This window comes from Papaver somniferum, unplaced genomic scaffold, assembly GCF_003573695.1.
Source record: "Papaver somniferum cultivar HN1 unplaced genomic scaffold, ASM357369v1 unplaced-scaffold_70, whole genome shotgun sequence".
Taxonomy (NCBI): domain Eukaryota; kingdom Viridiplantae; phylum Streptophyta; class Magnoliopsida; order Ranunculales; family Papaveraceae; genus Papaver; species Papaver somniferum.
The window spans coordinates 1,348,216-1,367,120 of record NW_020649860.1 but is presented as its reverse complement, the minus strand read 5'-3'; the positions used below and the strand labels follow the sequence as shown (position 1 = coordinate 1,367,120).

At 36.2% G+C, this 18,905-nt stretch overlaps 1 protein-coding gene and 1 pseudogene across 1 annotated transcript; both read left to right on the top strand.

The window, feature by feature from the left end:
* Positions 1 to 8,709: 8,709 nt before the first annotated feature.
* LOC113343957 lies at positions 8,710 to 12,548 on the top strand (annotated as a pseudogene).
* Positions 12,549 to 13,901: 1,353 nt separating this feature from the next.
* LOC113343988 (protein FAR1-RELATED SEQUENCE 9-like) lies at positions 13,902 to 14,921 on the top strand. The gene has a single exon (XM_026588052.1). The coding sequence runs from the start codon at positions 13,902 to 13,904 to the stop codon at positions 14,919 to 14,921; it is 1,020 nt and encodes a 339-aa protein (XP_026443837.1).
* Positions 14,922 to 18,905: the final 3,984 nt, after the last annotated feature.

The window sequence follows — 18,905 nt, the reverse complement described above, 5'->3', positions numbered from 1 at the left end:
TCAAAGATGTTTATTCAAATTTATATGCTTCCATCATTATGTATGCAGATGTCAAGGAATATAAATATCACACACCGGTTTTCATGGGTACTCAGGCTCATGGTAGTCTTAATTATCCTCCATGATTGTTTGCCAGATCATGAAAAAGCGGGGGTACAACAACCATACCCAACAATTCGATTAGCAATCCGTATGGACAAACTCCAATATACTTGATAGAAAATCAACTAGACAGTCAGACTCAATCTAGATAAAAGTATATCAAAGAGTTTATATCTCAATCTCTCGATTTGGTCTTCACTCAAGCAAATAGAAATTTGTGAGTCTTTATTAAAGAGAGATAACTTGGATGGTACCAAAGACCAATATCCAAGTGTCAATCAATTTAAATAAACAACCAAAAGGTTGGATATTATAATTGATTGAACAACTCACAACCTGTGATATTTCAATTATATAACAAAATATAATGCAGAAAAGAAATAACACAGACACCAAAATTTTGTTAACGAGGAAACCGCAGATGCAGAAAAACTCTGGGACCTAGTCCAGATTGAACATACACTGCATTAAGCCGCTACAGACACTAGCCTACTCCAAACTAACTTCGGTCTGGACTGTAGTTGAACCAAAATCAATCTCACACTGATCCAAGGTTCAATTATGCTCCTACGCCTCTGATCCCAACAGGATGCTACGTACTTGATTTCCTTAGTTGATCTCACCCACAACTAAGAGTTTCTACGACCCAAAGTCGAAGACTTTAATCAACAAATATGTATCACACAGAAAAGTCCACGGTGATAGATAAATCCATCTTCCACGAATATACCTATGAGTTTTGTTCCGTCTTTTGATAAATCAAGGTGGACATGAACCAATTGATAAACCGGTCTTATATGCCTAGTATTATCAATCACCTCACAATAATTTTAGTCGACGCAGCGAAAAAAGATATTGTGGAATCACAAACGATGAGACGAAATGTTTGTGATTACTTTTCTATCTTGCCTATAGGAGATTATAAAATCTCGAACCAATTATTACAATTGTACTCGTAACGATAGAAACTGCAAGATCTGATCACACAACTACAAGAAAAGTAGTACCGGTCTGGCTTCACAATCCCAATGAAGTCTTTAAGTCGTTAACATGGTTTAGAAGAAGAAACCAAAGGTTAAAGGAGAATCGACTCTAGCTTAGCACAACTAGTATCACACAGAATGTGTGGGGATTAGGTTTCCCAGTTGCTAGAGTTCTCCATTATATAGTCTTTAAAATCAGGGTTTGCAATCAATGTTAGCTTGGTAACAAAGCATTCAATATTAACCGTTAGATGAAAACCTGATTAGATTCAAGCTAATATTTCTCAACCGTTGGATCGAAAACTTAGCTTGTTACACATAAATGAAATGTTCAATTTTGGGTTTATGTAGCCATTCCCAAACATTAACATTTGTTGGTTCAACAATAGTTAACCAAATGGTTAGCCATATGATCACTTTCATATCCACCATATTCTTCTTCACCATAACTAGTCCAAATGACTCAAAAGAACTAGTTAGATAGTTGTTCAATTGCTTAGATCTTATGTAATTACACAAGACACAATCGAAGCAAAAACAGTTTGATTCACTCGAATCGATTCATGAACTTTATAGCCACGGTTTGCAAAAGCATTCCTTAGTTTATATAAACATGAGTTCAAGAACAACCGGTTTTAGATATAACCTACTCAAGTTCGTGGACTAGGTTCGCGGACTTAAGCTCACGGAAGGAGTTCAAAAACTCCAGCAGAAATTCTCGGGTCGAGAACTTACGCCGGTTCGCGGACTGAGTTCGCGGACTTGGCTTAGCCACATTCTCAGAGGACGTTATATAGTTGTTATTCACATACCATTTTTCGTCAGAGCAATTTCCAAAGTGATTGAAACATAACATGACTTTCGTCACTAGGTAAAGATGAATTTGGCTAAAGCGAAAGCTTATCAACACATATTTCGAGAAATAGATAGGCGAGTTAAACTCGGCTCGAAATAACAAATGTGTATAATGAAAGTCTAAATATTAAAACGACTTTTGTCTCAAGATTAGGAGATAGAGTAGATAGACTTTTGAGTGACAGATAAGTTCAAGTCTCCACATACCTTTTAGTCGATGAAGATCCACTGGTTCCTTGAGTAGTCCTTCGTCTTGTATGATGATTGCCATGGAGTCTTGAGCTCAACTACACTTTCTATCCTAGTCCGAGACCTTTAGTTATATAGTCTAGAAACCAAGACTTATAGTTTTGATCACTAACATTGACAAATATGCTTGAGATATCAACGCATGCGAGTTCGACCGAGCAATGCTCTAACAATCTCCCCCTTTGTCAATTTTAGTGGCGAAACTATTAATACATACAGAATACAAAAAATAAATTAATTAACTTTTGTAGCTCCTATTCCACATGCCTAATCTTCAACATTACTCGAAATCTTCGTCACTTCCAAGTACTCCAATGATCCCAAAGGTTGTAAGTTTAGCATCATCGTTGTTGAAAATCCGTAGCTATAACAACAAGAAAACAATAGTTCTCAATCATTATTATACAATGTCATAGTATCATTACACAGCGTCAAAGTCCAATTGTATCACAACAACAATACTATGGTGATATGTATCACTCCCCCTTAGTCAATACTCCATCTCACATGGAAACCACTCCCCCTTACATAATGATCCGAAAACCATATGTAGTTGTAGTGTGAACTACATATTAATTCTCCCCCTTTTTGTCAATGAAATTGGCAAAGGTACAAGAATGGGATCCTAATGAAATTTCCGAAAGAGACATTTCTTGACCAAAAGAAAGTAAAAATATATCATCTTGTTTAGATGCAATCATAAAGCCGAAGCTAAATGCATTCATCAAGGAGTTTAAAGATACAAGATAACCCCTATAATATTCCACACCCGCACTCCCCACAAAGATTTGGCAATTAAGCGCAAGTTCAAAAGAACTCTCCCTCATTAAATGTCATTCTCGAAAGAACAATAAAGGCGACCTTAATTTCAAAAGAAAAGAAAGATTTCTTTGGACATAACAAATCACATACGAGTATGAATTTGAATCCAAAATACTCAATTAAATTAACCACAAGAGAACCCATGATTAATTTAACCGGAAATGCTCAACATAAGTGAACTTATGGAGACTCAAAAATATACAATTAGATTAATCACAAGATAACCCATAATTGATCTAATCGAAATACACAACCAAACTAATCACAAAAGTAATCAATTTAATTGGTCATGCTCGAATAAGAAAACTTACGGAGCAACAACTAAATAACCAAAAAAGATGATTAATTTAGTTGAAAATGCTCGACATAAAGTACCTCACGGAACAACAACATAGCTAATCAAAAATAATCAACTTGGTTGTTTAATTCTCAAAATAAGACACTTTACGGAGCCTCACAGTAATACATAAAATATGGATCAGGGAAGATCAATTACCGCGGAATACACAAGGATTCATTCTATTTTCCATCACAATTTGCACCATGACATACAATAGACATAATCCTTGTAAACAAAAGATTTTAACCTATCTTCCATCAATAATTGACATAATAGGCTTAACTTTTGTATTTGTCAAAAGTCTTTTCATTCTTTTATCAACATGTGAATATCGACATACGAAAGACTTTACTTTTGACAAGATGTCGGATAGTCAAGTTCACGGACGTAAACACACAAATCCCATAAACAATTGCAATATATAAAACCATAAAGATTAATACTCCAAAAATCATCTTCCAAACAAATTTAGAATTTAAACCAATAAATCTAAAAACATGAAGATGAAAACGTTGGACATAGCTATGTGTAATCACAAAAATGGCTATTCCAACCTCTAGTTATTCTTCTAATAAAAACAAGAAAAATAGAAGATTTACTAGGCAAAAACAAGATAAAACAAAATCAGACTCCTATGCCAAACCGGACACGAACTGAAGTCAAACATACGGTTCAGAATCCTCATGAGTCTTGAGGTCGACAACATTCCAATTAAAATTGGTTCACGAACTGACTCATGTCAGACCAGCCTCGAGCTTCGAATAACCAAAAAGTTCTTGACCCAACGTTCACGAGCTAATTATGGAACCATGGGAACAAACCATCATTGATTTGGTTAAGAATCAAGATGATGAGGATAAGGGAACTGATCGGTTCCTTCTTGAGTCTGCGAACTGGAGAAGAAGAAGGGTGAAAGAACCAAAGGGATTCTTTTTCTCTTTTAAGTGTCGAGTAAACTATCTTGACACATTCGAATACTAGATTCATTTGTGAGACGGCTATGGTCCAGCGTATTTGAACTGCTCATGTGCACGTCAAGGACCCGTTTGTTACAAAGAGAGCAATAACTTGGGGTTTGTCTGCACAACATGACACCATAAGAGAGTCTCTTTCCAACAACTCTCAAGTCTCTAAAAAATGAGATTCCAGAACAAACATTTTATAGGATTATCAAAGAGTATTGTCAGAACCAAAGAGTTTTTTGAATTTTGTTTTCTCTTTTTCCATCTTTCATAAAGATAGTATTTTGTATTGCACATGGAACCCTTTTTGGTAAAAGAATACATCCTTGATTCTTCACGAGTGAAAACAACATTACTATCATGAAAACAAGTGTCAGGAATTAAATCATGAAACTGTTCATGTATTGAGGTTGATTCCTCATTTAATTGAGATTTAAACTTTTCATGTACCTTGTCTAGTTTATTCCGAATAGACGAATACAGAAGAGGAGCATTGTTCTTGCTGATTAATAAATCAATATCAACATCGACATGAACATTATTCATCATAACTTGATTTATCCTATTAAATGACATTTGTCCTTTCTGGAGAAATAAATCAACATCAGAGGATAGACTCTCAAGTTTCTTTTCACATTCCGAAAACACTTCAAGGGATTTTAAACCTGGTGGAGGTTTGGACAAAATTTCTTTTACAGATTTGATTAAATCATATATGAAAGAAACTTCTGTAAGCCCTGGATCTGGTGGCACATTTATTGAGATAACACTTCTGTCCATAGAGTCAGATCGCTACAAACACAGACTTGTAAGGTCTTGAACGTGTTTGCCTGCCCTGATACCAATTAAAAAAGCGGGGGTGCAATAACCATACCCAACAATTCGATTAGCAATCTGTATGGAAAACCTCCAATATACTTTCCAGAGAATCAACTAGACAGTCAAACTCAATCTAGATAAAAGTATATCAAAGAGTTTATATCTCAATCTCTCGATTTGATCTTTACTCAAGCAAATAGAAACCTGCGAGTCTTTATCAAAGAGAGATAACTTGGATGGTACCAAAGACCAATATCCATTTGTCAATAAATTTAAATCAACAACCAAAAGGTCGGATATTCTAATTGATTGAACAACGCCACAACCTGTGATATTTTAATTATATAACAAAATATAATGCGGAAAAGAAATAACACAGAAACCAAAATTTTGTTAACGAGGAAACCGCAAATGCAGAAAAATCCCGGGACCTAGTCCAGATTGAACATACACTGTATTAAGCCGCTAGCCTACTCCAAACTAACTTCGGTCTGGACTGTAGTTGAACCCCAATAAATCTCACACTGATCCAAGATACAGTTATGCTCCTACGCCTCTGATCCCAGCATGATGCTACGTACTTGATTCCCTTGGTTGATCTTACCCACAACTAAGAGTTGCTACGACCCAAAGTCGAAGACTTTAATCAACAAATATGTATCACACATAAAAGTCTACGATGATAGATAAATCCGTTTCCCACGAATATACCTATGAGTTTTGTTCCGGCTTTTGAAAAATCAAGGTGAACAGGAACCAATTGATAAACCGGTCTTATATTCCCGAAGAACAGCCTAGTATTATCAATCACCTCACAATAATCTTAATCGACACAGCGAAAAAAAATATTGTGGAATCACAAACGATGAGACGAAGTGTTTGTGATTACTTTTCTATCTTGCCTATCGGAGATTATAAAATCTCGAGCCAATTATTACAATCGTACTCGTAACGATAGAAACTGCAAGATCTGATCACACAACTACAAGAAAATTAGTACCGGTCTGGCTTCACAATTCCAATGAAGTCTTTAAGTCGTTAACCTGGTTTAGAAGAAGAAAACAAAGGTTAAAGGAGAATCGACTCTAGCTTAGAACAACTAGTATCCCACAGAATGTGTGGGGATTAGGTTTCCCAGTTGCTAGAGTTCTCCCTTATATAGTCTTTCAAATCAGGGTTTGCAATCAATGTTAGCTTGGTAACAAAGCATTCAATATTCACCGTTAGATGAAAACCTGATTAGATTCAAGCTAATATTTCTCAACTGTTGGATCGAAAACTTAGCTTGTTACACACAAATGAAATGTTCAATTTTGGGTTTATGTAGCCGTTCCCAAATATTAACATTTGTTGGTTCAACAATAGTTAACAAATGGTTAGCCATATGATGACTTTCATATCCACCATATTCTTCTTCACCATAACTAGTCCAAATGACTCAATTGAACTAGTTAGAGAATTGTTCAATTGCTTCGATCTTATGTAACTACACAAGACACAATCGAAGCAAAACCGGTTTGATTCACTCGAATCGGTTCATGAACTTTATAGCCACGGTTTGCAAAAGCATTCCTTAGTTTATATAAGCATGAGTTCAAGAACAACCGGTTTTAGATATAACCTGCTCAAGTTCGCGAACTTAAGCTCACGGAAGGAGTTCACAAACTCCAGCTCTCGGGTCGAGAACTTACGCCGGTTCGCGGACTGAGTTCGCGGACTTGGCTTAGCCACATTCCGTTTCTCTTGATCAACAAAGTTCGCAAACTTTGGTTCAAGTAATAAAGACTTTTACATATGTTTGTTTCCACAACAATGCTTATATCCTACCAATGGTTATGTAATCTAAACTCTCATTTCAATCATTGAAACATTCTCAGAGGACGTTATATAGCCGTTATTCACAGACCATTTTTCGCCAGAGCAATTTCCAAAGTGATTGAAACCAATGTAGTTAATATCGGATATCGGTTTATCTCGGCCAAGACCGATACACTGGTACGACTTTATATCAGGGATATTATCGTTCAAATATCGGTATAATATCGGTTCCAAATTTAGAGACTATAATTTTATAGCTACCATCAATTTTATCAAAAAAACACAAGAGTAACTTCAATAACTTTAAAGTTCACTACCTAAAATGATAAATAAACAAGTTCTAACTAGAAACAGGAGAGTAACTTCAACAACTTAAAAGTTTACTGCCTAAAATGGTAACTAAACAAGGATATTACAGTCTTATTCAAAATCATACGAGCCACTATATATATCATCATCTTCAGTAACTCCATTAGCTCCATCAAGTAATCCATAATCTGTGTCTAACATCAATTGATCAGTATCATATCCATCATACTCAGAGTCGGTTGGGTAAGTAGACTTACTTCGAGAGCTACATGCACCTCTACTACCAACTGGCCGACTTTCTTCACCAAGAATATCTTGCAAATCATCCAAAGTTAATTATCACCTTCTACCGCAAAGTCTTCCATGTTCTGTGGATCCAACCATTCATCATTTTCATCATGCTCATCAAGAAAAATAGGATCAAGAAATATCCCCGATATATCGGCCGATACGTCCGATACGGCTAATATCGGACGATATTATCGCCAAGATATCGTATCGCCGATACAATGCTTATCCTACCGCTCCAAGGCCGATATCCGAAATATCCCCGATATATCGGCCGATACGGTCGATATTGACTACACTGATTGAAACATAACATGACTTTTGTCACTAGGTAAAGATGAATTTGGCTAAAGCGAAATCTTATCAACACATATTTCGAGAAATAGATAGGCGAGTTAAACTCGGCTCGAAATAGCAAATGTGTATAATGAAAGTCTAAATATTAAAACGACTTTTGTCTCAAGAGTATGAGATAGAGTAGATAGACTTTTGAGTGACAGATAAGTTCAAGTCTTCACATGCCTTTTAGTTGATGAAGATCCACTAGTTCCTTGAGTAGTCCTTCGTCTTGTATGATGATTTCCATGGAGTCTTGAGCTCAACTACACTTTCTATCCTAGTCCGAGACCTTTAGCTATATAGGCTAGAAATCAAGACTTATAGTTTTGATTACTAACATTGACAAACATGCTTGAGATAGCAACGCATGCGAGTTCGACCGAGCAATGCTCTAACATATCATACTGGCTTTTCACAGAGAGAAAAATAAATAAAACACATTTGCACACATATTTTATGCTAAAATAAAAGAAATAAATCCATAAAATCCGAACATACCTTCTATCATTTCTCCGCCTTTTTAACGTATTCGCTTCGCTCACACCTGTCGAGTTAAAAGATAAAAATGCCCGGTGCATAGCACGGGCGCCAATCTGGTGATATCATAATTATGAAAAAAGATGACACTGTCAAACGTTTACCAGAAGATGATCACTGAGTCAGTGAAGGGTCACATTCTGCCAGAAAACTAGAAGGCCAAATCACGGGCCGGAACGGATCATATACTAGTCTGTATCTAACGACTAATAACGTGCTTGCTTATTTAGCTCTCCCGCACGACTGCTCGAAACCAAAACGCGTCTTCTTTCTACGAGACAAGAACAAAAGTTTTATATTTTTCTTTTCTTACAAAGCTACAGAAGTGTTCTTCTTCTTCCCTACAAGTTCGCACAGAGATTTGGTGTTGGTGTTAAACACAAATAATTCAAGGAATCAAAGTTGTTGGTGGTATTGAAACTAATTTGGGGTAGTCAGAATCAAAGCTACAAAGTCTTCTTACTCCTCCTAAAAGAAGCTACGATTGCTGTTGGTGGTGTGAAAAGTTCTCTGCATCAGTTCGTGGAAGAACAACAACAACAAGGGTAGGACTTGTACAACAAGGAGAGTTTATTGCTGTTTCGATTTGAAACTAGCGATTTAAGGTACACGAAATCACTAATCCCTCTTTCAAAGTTGATTTGTTATTAGATTATTAGATTTTAACATTTTGTGATTTTGAATCAGCTATTATTAGGGTTTGTGAAAATTTCAAATGGAGAGTAGTGTAAAAGTTGCGGTGAATGTTAGACCTTTGAATAATGAAGAGGTCTCTAAAGGTCGTACAGATTGTGTTGATTTTATTCTCGGAGGGCCTCAGGTATAATTTCTGGTAATGTTTGTATGCTTTGTGCTGTGGTGTGTAGAAAACATTTATTTCATGAAGTTTCTTAACAATGTTATGTGTTTATGTTTAATTATAGGTGAAAACTGGAACAAGTTCTTTTACATTCGATTATGTTTATGGAAATAAGGCTTCTACCTCGAGTTTGAGTTCGATTTATGGTGATTGTGTGGCTCCACTGGTTGATGCTCTCTTTGATGGCTATAATGCAACAGTCCTGGCCTATGGACAGGTATGATTTCCTATTTCTATAATTCTGGTCTTAAATTTCTAGCTGTGTTCTTTTCTCTGATCAATAATGCATTATGTTTGTGTGTTGATGTAGACTGGATCAGGCAAGACGTATACCATGGGAACTAATTACAATGGAGATGGAAGTACCAGTGGTATTATCCCACAGGTGATGAATTCCATTTTTTCTAAGATCGAGGAGAAAAAAGAAGCCAGGGAATTTCTAATAAAAGTTTCTTTTATTGAGGTTAGCTTTTTATTTATACCCTAAAGGATTGGAATGGTTATCTTTTGAATATGACCGTATGTGAATATGTTTTAATTGAGTTGTTTTGATCTTCTCACAGATATACAGAGAACAAGTGTATGATTTGTTGAAACCAAAATTGTCAACTTACAAACGCAAAAGGACTGGACCTGCAAAAGCACCTCCGCGAATTTGAGAATCAAAAGGGGTGTTCATTATTCCTGATGTTACCGAGCCAGTAGTCAGTACAAAACAGGATGTGGCATCATTTTTGTCCCAAGGTTCATCAGAACGTGTTACTGGAAGTACAAATATGAACAGTGAATCTAGGTATGGATTTATATCTGATCATGGAGGATAAGCTTTAGTATTTTCATTGGTGTAGGTAACAGTTATACATTTCCGGTTACTCTTGAATCTTGTCTCTGAAAGGTTCACTAATCTTTTACTGCGTTTCTGTGTACTTTATAGTCGCTCACATGCCATCTTTACAATCTCAATGGAACAAAGGAGAAGCACGTGTATCCCTGGTGACGATCCTGGTGATGGTATCTTGAGAGCGAAGCTACTTTTGGTGGACCTTGCAGGTTCTGAATCTGCGGATACAAGTGGAACAGATGGGTTGCGCCAGAAAGAGGGTAGTTAAAGTTTTTTAATTTTATACCTCAAATACTCAAGGCAGCAGTAGCTAGTTTTAGTTTTCTTAGATGTCTACTCACTAAGTCTATGTTGTTATAGGCAGTAAAATTAAACGTGGACTACTGGCTCTTGGAAAGGTGATTAGTGAATTAAGAAATAAGAAAAAGAGCAAGGAAGGACGCCACGTTTCTTACAATGACAGCAACTTAACACGGTTATTGAAGGCAAGAGGATTAATTTCTTGGTCTTTTTTTTACACCATATTTTAGGTTTTCTTTTTTATGTGGTTGTAAAATGAAGTTTACTAATCATTCCCTTTAACTTTGTGCCTGCTTTGTAGGACTCTCTTGGTGGAAATAGCAAGACAGTGATGATTGGTAAGTTCTGGTTTTAAAGCTCTTGAGTTATGCTTGTTTGGGTCATGAGAGATTCAACGCTTTTGATTCTTATTATTATGTATTTTGATTACAGCTTGTGTGAGTCCGGCTGATACAAATGCCAAAGTAAGGCGGAGCACTTTGGACTATGCGAGTCGTGCTCGAAACATTCAGGATAAGGCAACTGTAAGGACTGTAAACCAGAGCCATGAACTTGAGTGCTTGAGAAAAGCTTTAATCCTATTTGAGGAATGCCATCTGATAAAAATAAAACTTCTTGATGCAGATAAACCACACAGCTCAGATGCAGAGAAAGGACAAAATTTCGGTCCTCCAAGCAAGAAATGATGACTTAGAGCTCAAGCTCCATCATACTCAGGTTGAAAAAGATGAATTAGAGCTCAAGCTCCATCATGCTCAGGTTGAAAAAGATGAATTAGTCCATCATGCTCAGGTTGAAAAAGATAAGCTGCTTTTCCAAATTGAGTTGTTAAGAAAAGGAAAGTCGTGGGTTGAGATTGATGCTGTTCATGGTGATGAGATTGGTGCTGTTCAGGGTGATGAGACTGGTGCTTTTCAGGGTGATGAGATTGATGATGTTCAGGCGATGAGATTGATGATAGCTTCAGAAGTGATGAGATTGATTATGATAGCTTCAGAAGTGATGAGATTGATGATGTTCAGGATGATGAGATTGATGATGATAGAGGTGGTGATGAGACTGGTGCTGTTCATGGTGATGAGACTGGTGCTCTTCAGGGTGCTGAGATTGATGATGATAGCTTGAGAAGTTCCAAGAGGCAGAAGAGATCTCCTCTTGTTGAGAAGATAATAACTAAAAGAGGTAGAGGTCGTCCTCCTAAGCCTAAGAAGAAAATTAAAAAGATAATAACTAACTATGTTTGTTTACTCCTGACTCATCTGAGTCGTCTGGATCTGAGTCATCTGGATCTGAGTGAAATCACCCGACTCATCTGGATCTGACTCAATATGTTTGTTTTGAGTCAGATCTGACTCATCTGACTCAAAAAACGTGAGTCAGTGGTTTGGTCCCGTGAGTCAGGGGTATTTTGTTACCTGACTCAAATGGGTCCGAGTCAGGAGTTATGTCCGAGTCATAGGTCGAGTCAGATCTGACTCAAAATGCCAAACAAACGGTCTGACTGCTGACTCGGCCCGAGTCAGAGATTGACTCAGATCCAGACGCCGAGTCAGCTGCAAACAAACAAGATGTAAAAGAAGTAGAGGTCGTCCTCCTAAGTCTAAGAAGGAAAAACCTAGAAAACCTGTAGGTCGTCCTCGTAAGAGGCATGTTGGAAGACCTAAGAAAGTCCGATGACCAAAGCTTTGTGTTTTGTTCGATGCCAAATAATTAAACTGCTTTCGAATTAAAGCATCATACTTAATGTGATCATACTAAGAAAGTCTGATGATTTTGGTTGTAAGATTATGTTTTGGTGCTCAAGAAATGAAATGGGGTATTGCTTACAATGGCCATAATGGTCAGGTAAAGTGACTTATAATGGTCATGAAATGGATGAGTTTGTTCCTCAGAGAACTTCTGGAGCGGATTCTGTGGCTTAAAATTTTCACTTAATTTTACACACCATTTATAGACCATAGAACGGTCCTTAATCTGGGTCAAATCTAATTATCTCCATTATTTGTTTTATTCGTATTTTTAGTTAGGTAACTAGAAGATCTTCCATAATTCACTTTGTATATTGATATCAAAAATAATGGATACTCCCATATCTTCGGGAAATCAAAGCTTTAGCCGTATACTTGAGTTATCTATCTTCTTCTCCTTTTATGATATTCATCAGGTTTACTCATCCGCAAATACTCCTATACGCTAGATTTTGTGATCGATCAAAATCGACACCGATTCCTGCAACATGGATGGTGAATGTGATGATGTGCAAAATGATGATGATCATGGTGTTCCGGCAGTGTTTTTTGATGTGAACAAGGATACCCAAAATGAGCAAGATTCTAGCAACACATTCACCCCGATAAAAAAAGCTAACGATAACAAGAAGACACCATATGTTTCAATGATTTTTAATTCATATGAGGAAGCTTATGACTATTATACAGAATATGGAGTACATGAAGGGTTTGGTGTGAGGATTCGATCAACAAATAAAACTCGTGCCGGGTACGATCAGGTTACATCAGCCCACTTCGTTTGTTCAAGAGAAGGTAAAAGGAAAAAGGATATTGTAGACGGGATAAACCCAAAATCCAATAGTTGTAGTACTGTCCAATGTGAGTGTAAGGCAGAGATGCGAGTTCTATATAGTACAAACCTGGGGAAGTGGAGAGTCACAAAATTTTTGGATGTGCATAACCATAAATTTGTCTCTCCTTTGAAAAGGATACAATTGCGGCCTAATCGAGACATGCCGGATGCAGCAAAGAATTTAACAGAGGTTTTCAATAGGGAAAATATTCGAATAACAAAAGTTCCTTCAGTCTTTGGTGGGTCAATTATAGGTTTCGACAAAAGAAACGGTTATAATCATTTGCGCACGATCAGGCGTTATGAGTTGGAAGTCGGAGATGCTCAATCAGTTCTCAATTTTTTTCAGCGTAAGCAAAGAGAAAATCCTCAATTTTTCTACTCGGTTCAAGTGATGAAGATGAAAGAGCAGTTAATTTCTTTTGGGTGGATGCTAGATCGCGTATGGCTTATGAGCATTTCGGTGACATGGTTACATTTGACACCACGTATAGGACAAACAAGTATCAAATGCCATTTGCACCATTTACTGGAGTTAACCATCACTACGGGTCCATACAGTTCGGGTGTGCACTTCCACAAGATGAAGCTGAAGATACTTTCGTTTGGTTGTTTAATGAATGACTTGAGGCAATGGGTGGACGTCATCCGAAATCAATTATCACTAATCAAGATGCTGCTATGTGTCTAGCTGTAAGCAAAGTATTTCCTAATACGCATCATCGTTTGTGCCTTTGGCACATAAAGAAAAAATTTGGCGAGAAGCTCTCTCATTTATATTACTTGAAATCCAACTTCAAGCGTGCTACGAAGATATGCATCCATTGGACATATATCATACATGATTTTGAAGAGATGTGGAATTCTATACTTAAAGAATATGGTCTTGAAAATAATGATTGGCTTGCAACCTTGTATGAAATTCGAGAGAAGTGGATACCGGTATACCACCGTGGTACATTTTTTTGCTGGAATGAATACAACAGGCCGTAGTGAAGGAGATAATGCATTCTTTAAGGAGTTTCTATCACCCAAAACCAACTTAAGGGAGTTTGTGATTAGGTATGATCAGGCATTGACAAAGGTTACTGAGACTGAAATTGCAGAATATTATGTATCCGAGCACAAGAATCGTCTTATAAACGAGAACAACCTAATTTTGAAGCATGCAACATCCATCTACACACGTAATATCTTTGAAAAGTTTCGTGAAAAATTAGTTGATTCACTTCGTTTTAGATCCCAAGAGATAGAAGCTGATGGAGTTTTCAAGATATATTCAGTCAGAGATAAAGAAGGGCCTGCTTATTTTACCATGAAGCTGAAGCCAGACACAAATGAAGCGTACTGCACATGTAAACATTTTGAGTTTATGGGATTACCTTGCAAACATGTTCTGCGAATTTTCAATAGGCTTGAAATCGAAGAGATCCCGCCACATTTCATCTTAAAACGTTGGCTGAAAGGCGCCAACTTGTTTAGAACAATTGATGGCACAACTACATGGGATAAATATGGGTGCGCTGATGCACTTAGGCTCACTCACTTATTGAGGATATCAACACAAGTGTGGTCTAATGCTTCGAAATGTGATAATCTTTTTAAGATAGCACTTGCAGACATCAAAACGATATCTACCCAGCTGGCTCAAGAGCAACAGAAACAAAATGGAAGCGAGGATAACAATGATAAAACAGTGGAAACTTCAAATAATGTCGAGGAAACAGTTCAACTCACAAACCAAGGGAAACTTCTAAATCCTATAACTTCACAAACCAAGGGAAGACCGATTGGGAATGCGAATAAAACTGGTCGAATAATGAGCGGGATTGAAATACCGCCCCAAAAAAAAAGAAAATGTAGCAACTGTCATATTTCAGGTCATGACAAAAGAAAATGCCCGCAATTGTTTTGATTTGTAGAAACAATTTTATTGCATAACTCGCAAAGTTGTTGATGCTAATAAAGAGTGGTTTCAGTGGTTAAGGTCTTTGAATGTATGCGTGATTCTTCTTCTTCATAATGAATAACAGTCCATATATGTTTTGGTGTATTCATGTTTCACCAACTACTTAATTGATCTTGCACATTCTGATAGCATATATGTCGTGATGAATTTAGTTTACACTAGATTTGTGCCCGTGCTACGCACTGGACATATTTTTTCTTTTAACTTGGTATGGATGGGGTTTCGTCCCGCCCCGTGGCGATGTATTTTTAATTTGGAATACAAATTAATACATACAGAATACAAAAAATAAATAAATAAACTTTTGTAGCTCCTATTCCACATGTCTAATCTTCAACATTACTCGAAATCTTCGTCACTTCCAAGTACTCCAATGATCCCAAAGGTTGTAAGTTCAGCATCATCGATGTTGAAAATACGTAGCTATAACAACAAGAAAACAAGAGTTCTCAATCATTGTTATACAATGTCATAGTATCATTACACAACATCAAAGTTCAATTGTATCACAACTTCAACAACAATACTATGGTGATATGTATCACTCCCCCTAGTCAATACTCTATATCACATGGAAACCACTCCCCCTTACATAATGATCCGAAAACCATATGTATTTGTAGTGTGAACTACATATTAATTCTCCCCCTTTTTGTCAATAAAATTGACAAAGGTACAAGAACGGGATCCTAATGAAATTTCCGAAAGAGATATTTCTTGACTAAAAGAAAGCAAAAATATATCATCTTATTTAGATGCAATCATAAAGCCGAAGCTAAATGCATTCATCAAGGAGTTTATAAAGATACAAGATAACCCCTATAATATTCCACAGCTGCACTCCCCACAAAGATTTGGCAATTAAGCACAAGTTCAATTAAGAACTCTTCCCCATTAAATGTCATTCCCGAAAGAACAACAAGAGCGACCTTAATTTCGAAAGAAAAGAAGGATTTCTTTGGACATAACAAATCACATACAAGTATGAATTTAAATCCAAAATAATCAATCAAATTAACCACAAGAGAACCCATGATTAATTTAATCGAAAGTGCTCAATATAAGTGAACTTATGGAGACTCAAAAATACTCAATTAGATTAATCACAAGTGAACCCATAATTAATCTAATCGGAATACACAACCAAATTAATCACAAAAGGTAATCAATTTAATTGGTCATGCTCGACATAAGAGAAATTACAGAGCAACAACTAAATAACCAAACGAGGATGATTAATTTAGTTGATCATGATCGACATAAAGTACCTCACGGAGCAACAACTAAGCTAATCATAAGAAAATAATCAACTCAGTCGATAGAGCTCAACATAAGACACCCTATGGAACAACATAATATATACACAAAAATTGTGGATCGGAGATCGACCTAATACCGTGGAATAAGCAAAGACTCATTCTATTTTCCATCACCATTTTCACAATGACATACAATAGACATAATCCTTGTAAGCAAAAGATTTTAACATATCTTCCATTAATAATTGACATAATAGGCTTAACTTTTGTATTTTTCAAAAATCAATTCATTCTTTTCTCAATACGTGCATATCGACTTAAGAAAGACTTTACTTTTAACAAGGTATGGGACAATCATAGTTCACGGACGCAAATACACATATTCCATAACAGTTTGCAATATATAAAACCATAAAGATTAATATTGCAAAAATCATCTTCCAAACAAATTTAGAATTTAAACCAATAAATCTAAAAACATGAAGATGAAACCGTTGGACATAGCTATGTGTAATCACAATAATGGCTATTCCAAACTCTAGTTATCCTTCTCAAAAGAATAAATTCTCATAAGAAGTTTCCTAGGCATCAGGACAAACTCGTGATGCACATATAAGATGATTTGTCCTTAGAGGGTAGAATCAATCTTTTTCGCCCGGATTTACACCAAGAATAGCTACCAAAGGCGTATAAAAATATTTTCTTAACAAAGAAGAACATACAAAGTCATTAACGACCATGCACTATAGTTCACATAAGATGATTGTGAACATTCAACAATCCCATAGTAATGCATACTACTGCCCGTTTTTGAACTTCCTTCTTTGTGATTCACCAACAACATTCTTGTAAAAGCTACAATGAGCTTAGAAGAGTAGTAATCCAAGAATACAAGTGCCCAAGTCCAAGAGAAGTGGAACAAGTGCAACGAAACGGAGCAAAACACTCAAAAACAAGAGACAGGACAAATACCAATCTTAACCATCCAAATTCATAAATTCTATCCTCCATTTTGAAGAGAAATCAAAGAGGAAGAGAATGCAAAAAGAATGAGGTCATTACGAGTTCAGACGAAGAAATTACGTCCAAAACAAGTTTACCGAATATCGACGTCTACAGGCAAGTATGCATACGAGTTTGCAAACGAATTTTCATGACTTGGAGCAGTTTGCAAACTGGGTATGCGAACTTAAACCCCCGGATTTTGATTTTAAATGATGGTATGCATACTTGGTATGTGTACCATGAAGTCCAAACATCCCGAACTACTATTTTCAAACCTAAACACAAAGGAACCTTAACACAGATCAAGTTAGGTAGAAATGAACGATAAGCAAGGTACATGGATCATTATAAGTACTTTACGCAAACAAAAACACAAATATTACTCAAGTTTATAGACATACCTTTTTAGAAGAATCCAATCGAATTTTACAGCGTTACCAAACATTCAAAATCATACCCAACTTAATATGTATGCCCTAGTTCTTGTGCTTCCCTCACCGTATACATAACATGGCATTTCTTAGTGAGGATAACCTTTCAACACAATCAAGTTGTGTTGAGGTGAACAATGTCTTGCTCACCATGGCACCAAGAAAGAGTTTCTTCCACCAACTCTTTCATCTTGTAATGTTGAGAAACACTAAAGGAACTGTTTTTATAAGTCTATCAAAGAACTTCAAGAGAACCCAAAAGGATTTGTGTTTCTTGTTTTCCAACTTATAAAAAACAGTTTCTGCAGATAGTTTTTAGTACTGCGAAGGGAAACTCTTTTGATAAAAGGAGACGTCCTAGCTTCTTTATAAAAGAAGACGATACTACTATCTTGATAGGAAGTATAAGGAATTGACAATGAATCGATTCATGCTTTAAAGTGATATACTCAGATGATTGAGATTTAAACTCCTCTTGTAATTCGTTTAGTTTTTTTACAATTAATTGAATTACGCAGAGGAGGAGCATTGCTCTCAATGATTAGTAAATCAATGTCGACTTCAATCTGAATATTATTCCTCATAACTTGATTTAGCTTGTCAAGAGATTCTTGTTCTTTCTGGAGGTATAACTCAACATCAAGAGATAAGCTTTCAAGTTTCTTTTCAAGCCCTGAAAACACTTCAAGGGATTTTAAACCTGGTGGAGTTTTAGATAGAATTTATTCTACAGATTTTATTAAATCAGTCATAGAAGAAAATTCTGCAATCCCTGGATCTGGTGGTGCATTTATTGAGATAACACTTTTGTCCATATCAGATCGCTACAAACACAGACTTGTAAGGTCTTTAACGTGTTTGCCTGCTCTGATACCAAATGAAAAAGCGGGAGTATATCAACCACACCCAATATTTCGCTTAGCAATCTGTATGGACAAACTCCAATATACTTTCGAGAGAATCAACTAGACAGTCAGAATCAATCTAGATAAAAAGTATATCAAAGAGTTTATATCTCAATCTCTCGATTTGATATATATACTCGAGCAAATAGAAATCTGCGAGTTTTTATCAAATACTAGAGAGATAACTTGGATGGTATCAAAGACCAATATCCAAGTGTCAATCAATTTAAATCAACAACCAAAAGGTCGGACATTCCAATTGATTGATCAACGCACAACCTGTGATATTTCAATTATATAACTAAATATAATGCGGAAAAGAAATAACAC